Source organism: Rhodamnia argentea, chromosome 5, assembly GCF_020921035.1.
Source record: "Rhodamnia argentea isolate NSW1041297 chromosome 5, ASM2092103v1, whole genome shotgun sequence".
In the NCBI taxonomy this organism is placed as follows: Eukaryota; Viridiplantae; Streptophyta; class Magnoliopsida; order Myrtales; family Myrtaceae; genus Rhodamnia; species Rhodamnia argentea.
Window position 1 is genome coordinate 872,732 of NC_063154.1, and position 15,587 is coordinate 888,318.

Sequence of the window (15,587 nt, forward strand, 5' to 3'; positions counted from 1 at the left end):
TAATCTCCATCGTTGGATTAAGGTGACGAGGATCAATTAGATCAAGTGAATCTCCACCATCGGATCAACTAGATAAGGATTGACATTCTCTACCGTTAGATTGTATAGTAGATCAATCATTGTAATTCGAAGGACTCTTGTATAAATAGGAGAGCCCTCCTCATTTGTATCGTTCACTTCTTTAAGCAATACAAATATTCTAGAGCTTCACTCTACTTAAGAATTCCCTTCGCTGATTCGGGCGATTCACGATCTAATCATGATAAAGAATCAATCCGTGATAGATGCACACTTTTTTTTATGGAAAAAAAAAACCAGTGCATAAGTGATTGACATGGAAAAAGACTTATATTTAATGAAAAACGGATACAATAATCGGACAAAGTTGTTTAGCTAATCGGCATCTTTATCAATCTCTAAATTTCGGACATATTCTCATATTGTACAGGTAACGCCTTCTTATTCCAACAAATCCCCGAATTTTCCTTTTTCTATAGCCCATTTACAGGTGTTATTTTAACTATTTATTTATTTATTTATTTATTTTCCTTGATGCGGGATTAAGTTAATTAAAGATACTGCCTAAAATTTAATCAAATGCGGGGAGTTGCCAAAAGTGGGGCGGGGAGCAAAAGCAGGCAAAAAGCAACGAAGCATCAGCTGCAGCATGAGTTGTCTGGTTTTGCCAATTATAGTTGTTAGAATTTTTGCATAGCCTTGTTGCCTCAATTGGAATGCCCACAGCTTGGAAAGGCTGATGAGCAGATGAGAGTGGATGTAATTTCTTTGCTAGCAGATGCAAGACTTTACACATTCAATAAATGTCAGCACTCTTTTTCTCATGTACAAATTTTTTTTACCCAATTAAAACAACTATTGCCCAATTTGGGAAATGGCGAAAATGAATATCTCTCCATTTTATGCTCCCTTTTTAAAATTCTTTTTTTTTTTTTTTTCGTGGTGCATTTCGTCAAATATTTGCCCAACTCTTGAATTTGGGAATGTTACCAAAAAAAAAAACCATAAACTTGTTGCAATTGTGTCAGTTCAGTCATAAATCCTTTTTTTGCCAATTGAGAAATGAACCTTTTGCACTTATACAATTCAGTCCATTTGATCGATCGACGATAATGCCGACTTTGGCGTGAACAATTTTTAATTTTTTTTTCCTTTCTTTTCTTTTTTTTTCTTCTCACTGTGGCCGGCAAGAGTCAGCGAAGCTCGCCGGCCACTCAACTAGCTTACTTCGGGGTTCAAGCTAGCATTGAACCATGGTCCTATGGGTTTGGTCGTCGCTACATTTAATCACTATGGATAGGTTTGCAACTTTTAGTGCCACATCTTCCAAAACTAGTGGCTCGCCGGCCCCTAGGCGAGGCCATGGCGAGGCCGCGAAGATCTCGTCGGCCACAGTTGGGAAAAAAGGTTTGTGACTCAATATTAGAAAGAAAAAGGTACAGGACTGAATTGCCATCAATTTATATTTTCTTGCAATTTCTGCATTAAACCGATGCTTCTTCTTGTTAGAATTCGGCGCACAACCCCAACGAAATAGAGCACAAATGCGAGAAAGAAAAAACGATACACCATATTTATCTCAGTTCACCCTTAAACTAGGATTACATCTAGTGGAGATTCTAGATTCTTAATGTAACCAACTTCCGGCACAATTATTTGAGCTCATGATGAGGTCCCAGTAAAAATCAATTTAACCGTGGGATTTCGAAATCCAAGACCTCTTTGACTTTGTTTATTAAAAAATTTCATAATAAATGAAAATATTTTTCGATAAAAATCATTTTGAAAAAAAAATGATTTTTTATTTATTTGATAGTTTAGGGAAAGCGGTTTTTTTTTTCACCACAAGGGAAAGTTATACTGGCCCAATTTAAGCTTTGTTATTTTTGTTTATGAAAAACATTTTCCATGACTCGATTAATTTTCTGCCATCCAAATAACGAAAAATCGAAAAACAAATTTTCAAAAATAATTTCCTTTAAAACAAAGGGACTCTTTAACAAATTGAACTTAATTCCTCTTTGTCCCAAATAGTGACCTGATTAATTTTCACACACAAAAATAGATATATTTCCACACTTTAACGGAAAATAGATTGCTAGCGTCCATTTCCTCAAGATCTAACTGTAACAAATTACGCCTAAGAGGAAGCGAATTTAAAACGGTAAATTCTCAAAGTATGGTTATTTAAACTAAGAAAAAAATGGTATATTCAAAAGATTTAATCCATATCTAAAATGTGAAAGAACTTCATGAGAAAAGACCCTAGTGAATGATCCAGCCATGAAATTGTTGCCAAGTTTGTCGAGAGCTAGTTTTTAGAAGCAATTCATCAATTAAGAGCACATAAACTTCAAAATCATCCCTCATCCGCTCCCATTCATAATGTACATTCACGTGCACATATGTACTTGTGCATGCTTTTGTCTGTGGGAAAAAGAGAAACAGAGCATGTGCGACTGGCATGCATGGAGAGAGACACGTACAATTGCAACACAGACGAGAACAACGATCTGACCATGCAACATTATTTAGCTAATCAGCGTCTTTATCAATATGATGTACACCACAAATACAGGGATAGGGACTAGGACAGAACAGAATTCTTCAAATGATGCAAATTACAAGACCCCTACATAATTCGAAAAGCATCTTCAGTGGACCTTCCACATCCAGATGCATCACCATAGTCCCCAGATCACACATTTCGTGCAGAGAGATCTATGATGGTTTAATGAATTATCGTCCTGCTACTTAAATCAGTAGCCTATGATGTGACGAGCTATAACATACCTCAGAACTAGTGAAGAGTACAATGGGATAGCTAACCCGAACAAGATACTCTGAGAAGCCGCTATAAATGATCAACATCCAAAGAGTAGGTTGTTATGCTACTTAGCTCTGTCTCGTCCATCTTTTTGCACACATATATGAAGTGAGAATCTGGATCTTCCACCACAAAATCAGGTGGAAGTAAACCCTTCTCGGTAAGAGGCACAGGTTCCAGATATGACCTTGATGTTGAAGTATTGTTTCCCGGCTTCTGAAATCCTGGTCTGGCTGTAGAAAAAATGAATAGAGAATACTAAGAACAAATTCTCTCTTTACCTCACAGAAGAAACAAAACAAAAAACTCATGAGACAAACGACTATTTAGTAAACTAGAAATCGAGGAAAGTCACAGCCAGCAATGTAAACCAAAGGTAAGCTTCAATTTTCTATAAAGCAACTTGTATGAAAATTTAGTTTGTGATTCTTCTCTCTGTTTTGCACTTTGGAATGACAAGTGCCACAAGAACATATTTATGCTAGAAAAATCAACAGGGATAACAAGTTCAATCAAGAGCACCATATTGTACTTTAAACTAATGCATGTGGTGTAATACGCAATACCACAGAACTAACTTACTAATGATTAAATTAGAGTAGTCAGATGATCTCATGCTTTTAGGAGACAAATGATATAAAACAACTGGCCGGAAAAGTAAAGGATATGACAACAAGCTCTACGATGATCCCATGCCTGTAGATATAATAGATGTTCATAATGGTTAAAGTTCAATTACAGCAAGTAGTTTCTGCAGATTGTCAGGACATATTGGTCATATTCTTCCACATTAAAAGGGACTTCTCTCCTGATCAGGAGGACTTACATATGATGTAGAGAATGATTTGCCAGTTGTACACTGATTGGTTCAAATGAAGCATCCTCGCACTCGGATCACCATAGGTAATCTGCAATTCATCATCTATTATTGAAACCTAAAACCAGAAATGGATACGTGCAAGATACGCTTAACATGTTGCATTTAATTACCAGCATGTAGATTCCTCCAGCTTTGAGAAGTCTACGAGCAAGTAACAAACATAAGTGAGGCCAATAGCAATTAAAAGAGAAGATGGACTTCGTCTTACAGAAAAAGTACCTATGAAATTCTAAAAGAACATAAAAAGAAGAAGTCAAGAAAGGGCAATCATGTACACGACCTGCTCACCTCTCCTAGCATTCGAGCAGCACTTATCGGCGCATCGGTGCCACACTAATCAAGAAAAGCACAAATTAAACAAAAATGCCGATGCATGAAATCATTGAGTATGTACTCACTACTCATACAATTGAATAAGCAACATACCATCAAGGAGTCAAGAGTTCCTGGTCCCATGTTAACAGGCTATGTGAATGCATATCTCAGGAAAAAAGAAGAAGAAGAGATGATGATCAGCACACCAAATTTTTGCGAATAAGAAGAGTATTTATTGAGGGGGAGAACTTTAACCTTTATCAATGACACTGTCAAACGACTCATCCGGGAAGAGGCTCATGTCCCTAACATCCATTTGCATGTCTGTCGGGCTTCATGAAGGAACAATAACCAGAATTTGGAAGCAGCAGGAGAAAAGTATCCGAAATCAAATATAGAAAGCTCAAAGGATACATTTAAGCTGAGGGATGCATTCATATTTTCTTCTCATCATTTCAATAGCCACAGAGGAAATGTCAATGTTCGTTATGTCTTCATACCCATCCTTTACCATGTCTTCCGACATTACTGCAAATAAGAAGAATTCTTATAAAATCATCTCAAACTACAGGAGAATGCCACAACTCTGCTGGAGTAACTTCTACAGAACCCCCATAAGCTTTCATAATATATATTACTTCTCCTATCAATACAACAAACCCAATATTCAAAAGTTTCAGATGACTTTGGTTAACAATCTGTTAGTGAGAAACAAAATAGTGACTCGAAAATCAAAATACATTCATTAGTGACTAGATATGTTTCTGCATTGAAGAATACAAGCTAGGTACTCCTCTGTTGCAATAAACTAACCATAAAAAGAGTGGTTAACAAGCAATTGAGGGCGTATGGCCAAACAAAAAAAAAAAAACTGAGGTTAGAGACTGGAGATGTTTTTCTACTTTATGGTCAAGAAATCTAGAGTTACATTACTTACCTCCCTGCGTCTTTAATAAGAACCCAGACAGAGATGAAGGGATCAAACCCAGGATTCCCAAAGTGCAAACAAGAATAATTTCCTCTTTTACAATTGATGAAGAAAATAGTCCATATTTCTCTAGCACTATCAATCAAGCACATTTTGTGTGGATTAGACATCTAAACAAGAGAGAAAACGGATGTTTATCATGAACCATAACTAACTAGATTTATCCTAGGGATGCTTGCATTATTGCCATTTATCTAAGTATCCAAGACAGGCAGTCGATTTAGAGCCATCACATCCCCAACAATATTCCAACCCAATCCACCCATTTTTGTTCGATGATCCATCATAATCACTGTCAACATTCTAAACCTGGCCCATCTCACAATCGAATTTCCATAGCCTAGCTTCCTACTAGTAGATATACCGAGGAAATAGCTACACAAACGATATAAAAGAACTTGCCAAAAAGAAAATGATATGAATCAAGCTCCACAATGAATCTGATAAAGAATAAGAAAACTAATCATGGTAAGGGAAAGAATCACCTGACGTCAAAAAACACTAAGAAAAAATAATGTAGTTGAAGTGGTGCAGCGGCAAAATTAAGAAGACCTCTCATTTTCCTGAGTATCCACATGCATAACAAGGGCAGGAGCAAGACAAATAACAACACGAGTATGGCATGTGATGAGGTCGGTTTAGCATCTAAAAGCACTGGTGCCAGGCTCCTTTTGACCTCAGGAAGAACACTAAATAAGCAGAGGAAATGGCAGTATAGCCTAACTTCAAGAAGGGTTAACCATTGACATCGTGATAATTGGGACCCTATGTTCACTCATCCATCTCTTTTACCTACAGAATGACCGTATGTAGAAAGCTAACACTTACAAAAACAGATTCAATTCAAAGCTCTCACACTTCCAATCCAAAAAGCCGCCTTCTTTATCTTGTAGCGTAGTAATTGTCTTCCGAGTTTTCAAATTATGCATACCAAATACAGACTGCAGCCTAAATTGCTACTGGAGAAAGTCATACTTTCCCACAATGATCGAAATGCAGAAAACAAAAAGCTCAAAGCCTCAAATACCATGTTCCTGATTTAATTCCTCGACGCATTGCAAGAGCAGAGTTTCACCAAAATCTATATACACATGTGTGAACAGATACTGGACGGATATAACCAGCGGGTCTAACTTACGGCCAGGCCAACTATCAATTCGAACCAAAAAAAGGAAAAAGACAACAATTTTCATGTCCTTGAGAGAATAGAATTCGTAAAAATCCAAATCAAGAATGCAATTAAAACCAGATGGATTGATTCAGGTCCAAGGTTCTTAGTCCACGGCACAACAAAATCGGGAAAACAAACTGGGACCAGTAACTTATAATTTTCCGCTCAATTCATAGTAAATTTCCAAGAACTAACTAGTGGGTATCCACCAGCAAGATCCCAAAATTTTCCCTAAAGATCCCAAAGTTGAGCCTGTTCTCCCATACCCGTTAGCTGACAAGCAGATCGAAACAAAGCGACCCCACAACGACCATTGAGGATGCATGAAAAAGGCACGAATGAGCCGTGAAGGAAAACAGAGAAAGATTGAAGAGGCGAAATCACATACGGGCGTTGCCACATCCAACCATGAGGATGCGAGAGGCGAAGCTGGGGATGTACATGCGAACGAAAGGACGAAGGCCAGAGTAACGCTGGTACCAGTCAAAATGGCCCATCTCTGCTTCCTGCACGTAGCGAGCGTCCCAGTACGAGGCGTCGCCATAGTTGTACGTGTTGCAGCTCGACACGTCCCTGTACATGCTCCTCCTCGTCCTCCTGCTTCTTCTTCGGCTCGGTCGCTGGTTCGCTGTCAAGCGAGTAGGTGGTTTGGTGGGGATTTCTGCTGCTTCTTTATTCTGTGGCGTGCGAGCGATGGGGCTCGGTTCGGCTGGGGTCTGTGGTGAGACAATTAAAGAGGGAGGCGATTTTTAGTTTGTTCGGGGCGTGCGATTGCTGTTTGCCAACGACGAAGGTTGGTGGTGGTTTTCATGGAGATCCATATTAAGGGTAACATAATCTCATCAGATCATTCATTGTTTTTTCAGACGGTCAATAATCAGTCAATTCAAATTTTAAAAGGAAGAAATTTTTGGATGGAATTTTTTTTTTTAATTGACGCGATTAATTGTTAATCTTCTGATGAGAAATGAATGGTCCGATATGAATTATGTTACCCCTACTATGGATCTCCAATGTTAGGAGATCCATTTCCCACATCTCCACTTTAACATCGCTTGGGTCCTGCTTTGGAAATTTTCATCCATTACTTTACCCCAAAGTTCAAAAATGAAACAAATTTTGAAAAAGGAAAAGAAAAGAAATTCTTCGTAGTTTCAAGAAAATATGAAAAGATTTGAACACTCACCGTGCAAATATTTTAAAATATTCCAAGAATTTCCCATTTTATAAGAATTAAAGTATCATTATCATAACTTTTTTACAAGCGCAAGAATTGAAATTGAGATCCCAAACATTAACATTCCCATCTACTGTCCTATACCCAATCAATCCCTTACCATCAAAGTGAGCAATCAGCTTGAAATATTAATTCACTCGATAGAGTTTTACATGATCGTATTAAAATAGTGTCATAAACTTATGGATTAACATGTCGATTAAGATTGTATTTTCCTCTTTCAAACTTACTGATTTTCCTTTAACGACAAGCGACTTTCTCGCTTCTTCACATTTAAAGTACATTAAATGTATAAGATGATTCTCGTTTCGGGCTCTCAAATAAAGTTCAAGATCCACTTACCCTTAACTACATGTACATTCTAATCTCACGAATCGAGCGCGGCAAACCCTTTTTTCATTACCCTTAACTACCCGTACAGCCTCGCGATGCTCCATCGCCCACCGCCTTGTTGGCGTCTCCATCCCCTCAACCATGACCAACGGCAGTTGCCCTATGATCACCACCGGCCTCATCTCTCTCTCTCCTCGAAGTTGGTGCATGCCGGTGACGGTGTTACTTAGTTATTCTTCTTCTTAAACACCATGATACTAGAGAAAAATCATAAATGACTCTTGAATTTTGACCTAATGTAATGTTATCGTTAATGTTTTTATTTGTTCAATGTGGTCTCTGAAAAATTGATAAAATTTTTGTTCAATCTAATTCTTAGACTAGATTATTCACGTAAGGTACTCGCCTCTATTTAGGATATATAATTCACATCATCATATAATGATGAACATATTAACGACCTATTTTTTTTTTCTCTCTTCTTCTAAAGTAGTGGATAAAAAGATAGACAAGTTAACTCATTATTTTTAAAAAAATCCAACTCATCACATAATAATCAAATCATCAAATAAAATGACATTAAACACTTACGAATAGTTCAGTGATTATATTGAATAAATTAAAAGTATATCGCATGGAGACAAAATTTTATGGACTATTTGTGTCATTTTCCCTACTAATTATTCATTTGCACTTTTCTACTCTATATCTAGGCATCCTAAAGTCAAGAAAAGAATATCTTCAGGGACTTCTAATGTACATTGTGACCAACATTTTGTTCAATACTTGAAATTCTCTTAATTCAATTCACTCAAAAGGTCAAGCTATCAAATCATATGTGCGCCCGTGAGTAAGGGTCAGCAAAAGAATTGGACCAAACCGGCCTATTTGGGCGGTTCGCGCAAGAATCGATCTAGTTCCTAATTCCTAAAATTTCAAATCGGTGAATATCGGTCCAGTTTCCGAAATCAGGTATGGATCCACCCATCCGGACCCCCCAAATTGAAATGATTTTTTTTTTTCAATTCTCATTGTTCTAATTTTTCAAAATCCTAGTTCTCGTTCTTTTCTCGCTTAAAGTCTCATACTCAGTCACGCTAGTGTTGCTCATGCTTCTCACTCTCACTTCTCTCGATCTCAATCAGGCACTCACGCCTCCCTCACTGCTCGACACCTCTCATTTCTCTTAGTCTCAGCCACACTCACGCCACTCGAGGAATATGAAAAAGAAGATGGAGATACAGCCAGTTCTTGGATCCGCCCAAAAATCGGGTGGATCCGGGCCGGGTTCTAGATTTCACAAACTGGGAATTCGCCCACCTAGAACCACTCACCCCTTACCCGCGAGGGGTGTTACAAGAGTGTACCTTAAACATTAAGCTAAATAAAACGGGATACGGAACAGAAGTCGTCTTGCGGTATTCACACGTCCTGTGGCACCAAATGCCATCGACTCTACGTGTCCCCTCTCCATTTAATTCATCTCTCTCTCTCTCTCTCTCTCTCTCTCTCATGGCGGGTGCCGCCATATATATAGCAAAAGAAAGGTGGCCGTGTCTTGAAGAAGCGAGGATAACATTAGAAGCAGACATGGAAAGCAAAGCGCATCGAGTCGACGGCGATTCCCGTGATCGAACGAACGGGGAGAGCGAAAGAGCTGACGTCGTGGACGACGCGGAGAAGGAAAAGGAGAAAGCGGGCGGCGGCGGCGAGGAAGGAGAGGAGGAGGAGGAGGAGGAGATGCCGTTGATGGCGCTGAACCACGTGTCGAGGCTGTGCAGGTCGGTGAAGGATTCGATGGAGTTCTACAGGAAGGTGCTAGGGTTCGTGCTGATCGAGCGGCCCCAGGCCTTCGACTTCGACGGCGCGTGGCTATTCAACTACGGCATCGGCATCCACCTGGTCCAGTCCCACGACGAGGACCGACTCCCCCCGGAGTCTCACCCTCTGGACCCCATGGACAACCACATCTCCTTCCAGGTTGTTATATCGAACTTGACCTGCGTGACCTATTTCTGACTCTCTAATCTAATTATCATAAACTAGTGTGAGGACGTGGGTGCGGTGGAGCACAAGCTGAGCGAGATGGGCGTAGAGTACATGAAGAGGATGGTGAGCGACGACGAGAGCAGGGCGTCCATCGACCAGCTCTTCTTCACCGACCCCGACGGCTTCATGATCGAGATCTGCAACTGCGAGAACCTCAAGCTCGTCCCCGCCGGCTCTTTGGGCAAGATCAAGCTCCCCTTGGACCGGCAAAACCCGCCAGTGGAGTCGAACAAGGAGGAGCGCTAGTCATGAGCACGGTTCGGAGGGGACCTTGGAACCATCATCTGTTGTGAAAGGGTGGTGTTGGGAGTGCTTGTTCTTGGGTCGTGTGTCAAGAAAGCTGCATTGTTTGGAACGTACCTACGTTTCTGTAACCAAATGTTGGATTTTCCTTGGCCGATGTAGGACAGATTTAACCTGTTAATCATGATGTTAAGTTGTTAACCTGGGCATGCAAGTGTTCGGGGAAAGAAAAGGTGTGGTTTATTAATGTATTGGAGCTCGAGTAGATGAAGAGGGAGGCAAATAGAAGTACCTATTAAACGCATGATGCTCTAGTTTTCAAGTTAATTAGAGGAGATCGGGTTAAAGGACATCCAAAGGCAGTACAACACTCGTTTTGGTGCCAAAAAAGTTTCTAAGGGGGCTTCTGTGACCATATTTGGTTTTCCAATTTTTCAATATAAAACAGGGAAATTTTATAGATATTTTCTTTTTCTTCTCCTTTTTTTTTTTCTTTTAACTGTGCCTGGCAAGGATTGCCAAGCACTCGCGGGGTAAGCCCCCTTGCTCGCTCGAGGCCGCGATGGCCTGGCGATCCTTATTGGCTACAAAAATAAAAATATTAAAATGTTTCATGTCAGTATTGATCGCGCCACATATCATGGTCAACATTCTTATCGATGATTTTCAGTTAAGATTAGTTGGATGAACTCAATAGGCAAAATCTTAAATGATTTTAGGACTCAATTGGCATAATTAAAAGGACCGAATTGTCAAAAATGTAATAAGTTTATGACTTTTTGGATAATTTGGTCCATGACTAAGTTGAACATGTTTCAAAAGTTCATGAATCATATTGGTCAAATTAAAATTTCAGGACTACATTGCACATAGGATTAAAGTGCATGGACCATATTGGTCAAAATAAAAGTTCAATCGAGACTAAGTTGAACGTGTTTCAAAAGCTCAGCCAGGATTAAGTTGTATTCGAGAGAGTCGAAGAATTGGGAGGCGGGTTTGGTCCGGTTTCGAAGAGGGAGAGTAACGTGGTGGGGGTTGTTTTAGAAAGACAGTTTGGTGTTTCCACGAGTAATGAGCACAAGGGCAAAAGAATAGTAATAACAATAAAATTCAAAAAAGAACCTCAATATTTTCTGGAGAAACAGGGCTCTCCTTCGCCTTCGTGATGCTTCCATTCTCGTTCGCCCGATCCTTAACAAATTGTGGTTCAAGTGGTCCCTCAAAAAAGGTTTGGCGATGAAGTGAGTGATGTACAAAATTTACGACACTTATATAGTATCATTTTCTCAAGTAAATTTGATTGAAGTTTAGGCTTGTCCAAGTGAGTAATTGCCTTATTTTTACCACTTTCTATTTCGGAATTATTACATATTCTTTGTATTAAAGAATTGATTGCCATATAATTAAAAAAAAAAAAAAAAAAAAAGGAACCGTTGGTGTAGAATTGCTCAATTCATTATTTCGCCTTGGGTTAGTCCATGACATACTGTAGTTTAGAGCGACTGCTGATTTATCAAATATGATAGTTTCGTGGTTTGGAACTTTTATTCGATTGAAAATTTGTGACAACATCTGGAAGCATATAGATGTCGAAATGCATTATTATATTTCGTTTTTCTTGGTTATCTTTGAAATATAAAGTTGTGTTTGTTGGAGTGAAAGAATTTTTCGCTTTCACGAAATATTTTCCTGAAAAATAATTTTTGAGAAAGCATTTTTTCCTTTATTGTGAAAATTTTAAAAAAAAACTAATTCGCTGAAAATCCTTTTACTCAAACAAGCATATCCTTAAACTTAACCGTGATATTTTCTACTTCTATTTTTTTCTTGCACAAATGCTTTTATCAGCTTTATTTACTTTGTTTCAACTCGCTCCATTTTCTCACTTGGAAGTCCCTCTTTTCGGAACACGATCCTCAGAAGCTGCTTTTCTATTTGTGGATCAAATTGATCGTTTCGACCGTGCAAACTCATCATCGAGATCTTTAATTGACATGCAATATCACCATTAAGATTAAGAAAGACGAACTTAGTTTCACTTTCCGGCATTTTTTTTTTTTTGTTGGCAGGAAATTATAACAGTAAATGTGTCTATTATGTATCATATTTGGTAACCCATTTCAGGGCATTCGTGTTTCAACTCAAATGCGCCAAGATAAAATAATAAGAAAAATCCACCAGATTCTAATTTCATCAACTGTTTTATGATAGTTTTCGACATGGAGCATGTCGCTTGATATTCCTCAAGGGGGGAGATTGTCAAAAAAGTCCTAAATCTTTTGCGCTTTGGCCAATCAGTTTTAAACATTTTAAGTTTGTTGATTCAATGCTAAGCCTTTTTCACCTTTTGACAATTCGGTCCAATTGACCGAAAATCGCTGACATGGACATTGGCCGTCTCACGTGGCATAGCCGGTGCTGACGTGAACAATTTTTAATGATTAGTTTAATATTTTTAGAATTTTTTATTTTTAATTTAATTTTTTTATGATTTTCTTTTTCCTTTTCTCTTTTGTTTCCTTTCTTTCATTTTAATATGATATTATCTTTTTTTTTCCATGCGAGGGCGACCCACGCCTCACATCAGAGGGAAAAAAGAAAGGAAAAAAGAAAAAAAGAAAAAAGGACAAAGGAAAAACATGAATAAATAAATAAAAATATTCGGAAACATAGTAAAATAATATTTACAATTTTCACGTCAGCACCGTAGTACCCAGTAGAACGGTCGGCGTCCATGTCCGCGATTTCCAATTACTATGACTAAATTGACAAAAGATGAAAAGGTTTAGAATTGAATCTACAAACTTAAAAAATTTAAATTTGAATTAGCAAAAATGCAAAAAGGTTTATGACTTCTTTGACAATCTTCTTTTCCTCAAAAGAATTAATAAGCTACGCTTTCGTGATTAAATTTTCTGTGCATTCCTATATGGTTAAGCCGAAAGGGCCTTCAAAAAACCCTCTTTAGCTTTTCTGTAACATTCAGAAAATTAATTCAGTTTTTAAATTTTACCTTTTTTTGATGACCTAAGGTATTTATCATTTTAATGGTGGTTAAGATTGGGATTAAAAGTCAAAAGGGGAACTCAATCCAAAACCATACACTTGCGTACACACTTGGCATATCCCGATTGGCAGGCTGACATAAAACCACTACACACGGCAGCCAAACTGGAAATTTGCCGGACTGACAAAACTATCCGCGAGGCTGCTGTTTAGAGATAACTTAATATGCTTTATGTGCTAATTGAACTTTTTTTTAACCTTTTACGGGACGCAAATAAGTTGTTAATTATTCATTTACTGATTAATGGAGTTAAGTACACATGTTAACTTCATTTAGGGAGGAAGAAGAAAAAGAGAAATAATCATCGTGTTTGCACACCAATTTGTTAGGGCTAGGATAACCTTCTATCCACACTAATTCGTTATTCGTTCATAGTTAAATCAAATTTGATTGAACTATCGACCCTGTTTGTTAAACCTTTACTTCATAAAAAACATTATTAATAAAAAACTTTTCCAATAATGTATCAACTTATTCGAGTGCTCTTGAAAGATTTATCCTCGCTTCTCATATAAATACTTGCATCAGCCAATTTTAAAATCTAGCGTCTGTTATATATGATAAAAGTCGAAGCTGAGAAATTTGTCATGTAGCATAACATGTGGCATCAAGTAATGATTTGGCATTTACTAGTTTCTATCTCTTATTGGATTTAAATTACAAACCATAAATGAAGACTTCGGCTCCGTTTGTTTCGCCGAAATCAACTTTCGGGAAAATATTTTCCGAATTTTTCAACGTTTGGTTCATTGAAAATATGTTAGTCAAGAAAAACATTTTTTACCCATGAAAAAAATCCTTCAACAGTAGATGTTTTCATAAAATATTTTCTTCTTCTTTCCTTTCTCCTCTCTTTCACATTTCTTTTCTTTTAATTAATTTTTTACTTTATTTTCATATTTATTTATTTTTTAAAAATTTGCAAATTTATTTTTAAATTTTTTTTCTTTTTAAAATTTTTTCCTTTTCCTTCTTCTTCAGCCGGTCGCCGGCCCGTAACAAGGCCAGGCATTGCCAAATCTAGTGAGGCTTGTTCACCAACCTCACGGCATCAAGCTCGCTAGATCCGACTTCGAATTGATGGATCAATACCCGGTGCGATTTGCTCGAAACAGAAGTTATTGCGTTGCGATAATCGAATCCATATCGAGAACAACATAGCTCGAGGGAAAAATTTAGAGCTGCAACATTATTTCATTTTATAGCTGGGAAATTGTCGTTCAATTAGTGAAGGATCATATATTCATCGTCCAAAGACTAATTTATGCCTAATATGATAGGTTTCAATGCTTGAATCACAATCTCAACCAATTAAGGAATAACCAGTGTGACTTCGGTTTAAGCGTCGCAAACTAAAGCTACGTTTGAAAAAAGGCGAGATAATGGAAATAAGAAACTTTTGGTGGAGAATTATATTGTATTTTTTCTAAGTAAGGACGAGAAGGAAATTTTAAATGTGACGGTATTTTTCATATAGGCGATTGATCAACTGAAAATCTAAAACTTTACTATGATCAGAGTTAGTTCTAGTTTTTTTGAAATCGTCCTTGCCCGAGGTTGGCAATGCTCGGCCATTGGAATCTGGTGAGCTTGAGCCTCGCCGGCTGGTGACAAGGCTTGGTGGTCGGTTGCCAGCCTAAGAAGAAAGGAAAAAATAAAAACAAGAAAATAAAAAAATGAAAAATGAGAGAGAAAAAAGATAGAGAAAATAAGTAAATCGATTTTTCTTTTAAATTATTAAAAGATGTATTCGGCGAAACTTGAGTTTTTTTACTAAATGGAAGAAAATATTTTTCGGTTCGTTTTCGAGTTTAAGTCAAACACTGAAAATATATATCATAATTTTCTCGAAAAACAGCTTCCTAGAGAATATTTTCCAAAAACGCCACATTTTTCAAGAAATAAACGAAGCCTTAATCTCTTATTAACTTCAAAACTATCCAAAAAGGATAAATTAGAGTAACCACGATCATGTATACTCTATTATCTTCCAATTTTTATATTGTACGTATATTAAGTTTAGATATTAAAAATAGATATAATGAAAGTATATCAATATTTTATATCTCTATTAAGTTAAAATTCAGAGAAAGATAAACTAGAGAAAGTAATTCAAGTTATACTCTTCACTACCGTGGCTTATTCTCTATATAGTTTCTTAAATGTACTTGTAAACGAAAATTTCAAGCCATATTTATGGAAATATTCGAGTTTAAGCTTAAACAAGTAACCAAAAATATGTTTAAATAATACTAAAATGACGTGGTTTGTATTTTAACAAAACAGAGACTACAAACGAAAATCGTAAATTATGCCTACTGTTAAACTAATAAATCTTTTTACATATTAAAAAATTCCAAAATTTATATCAGCATGGCAAGAATATCGCATGTCGATCATAAAAAATAAATAAAAAAACCTCAAAACTTTGCTCATACTAATAATTCGAAAATGAGTGT

The 15,587-nt window shown here is 37.3% G+C and overlaps 2 protein-coding genes across 3 annotated transcripts; one reads left to right on the plus strand and one right to left on the minus strand.

The window, feature by feature from the left end:
* Positions 1 to 2,520: 2,520 nt before the first annotated feature.
* On the minus strand, positions 2,521 to 7,004 carry LOC115742341 (EEF1A lysine methyltransferase 4). 2 transcript variants are annotated; one of them, XM_030676571.2, is made up of 8 exons: positions 6,680 to 7,004; positions 4,455 to 4,568; positions 4,296 to 4,364; positions 4,152 to 4,171; positions 4,006 to 4,058; positions 3,836 to 3,866; positions 3,672 to 3,753; positions 2,521 to 3,078 (listed from the first exon to the last, which is right to left on the minus strand). In XM_030676571.2, the coding sequence occupies exons 1-8, from the start codon at positions 6,741 to 6,743 to the stop codon at positions 2,873 to 2,875; spliced, it is 639 nt and encodes a 212-aa protein (XP_030532431.1). In that variant the 5' UTR covers positions 6,744 to 7,004; the 3' UTR covers positions 2,521 to 2,872. The 2 variants fall into 2 exon arrangements, with proteins under 2 accessions (XP_030532431.1, XP_030532430.1); XM_030676570.2 differs by having other exon boundaries at positions 6,588 to 6,998.
* Positions 7,005 to 9,313: 2,309 nt separating this feature from the next.
* Positions 9,314 to 10,209, plus strand: LOC115742335 (glyoxylase I 4-like). The gene is made up of 2 exons (XM_030676561.2): positions 9,314 to 9,749; positions 9,816 to 10,209. Exons 1-2 carry the CDS (start codon positions 9,360 to 9,362, stop codon positions 10,062 to 10,064), a joined length of 639 nt encoding a protein of 212 aa, XP_030532421.1. The 5' UTR covers positions 9,314 to 9,359; the 3' UTR covers positions 10,065 to 10,209.
* The last annotated feature ends 5,378 nt before the right edge of the window (positions 10,210 to 15,587 follow it).

Coding starts and splice junctions, on each gene's coding strand:
- LOC115742335 (XM_030676561.2), top strand. CDS start 9,360: ATGGAAAGCAAAGCGCATCGAGTCGACGGCGATTCCCGTGATCGAACG. Junction 9,750..9,815: donor ACAACCACATCTCCTTCCAG/GTTGTTATATCG, acceptor ATCATAAACTAG/TGTGAGGACGTGGGTGCGGT.
- LOC115742341 (XM_030676570.2), bottom strand. CDS start 6,780: ATGTACAGGGACGTGTCGAGCTGCAACACGTACAACTATGGCGACGCC. Junction 3,867..4,005: donor ATGCTAGGAGAGGTGAGCAG/GTCGTGTACATG, acceptor ACTTGCTCGTAG/ACTTCTCAAAGCTGGAGGAA. Junction 3,079..3,671: donor AATCATTCTCTACATCATAT/GTAAGTCCTCCT, acceptor TTTTTTCTACAG/CCAGACCAGGATTTCAGAAG.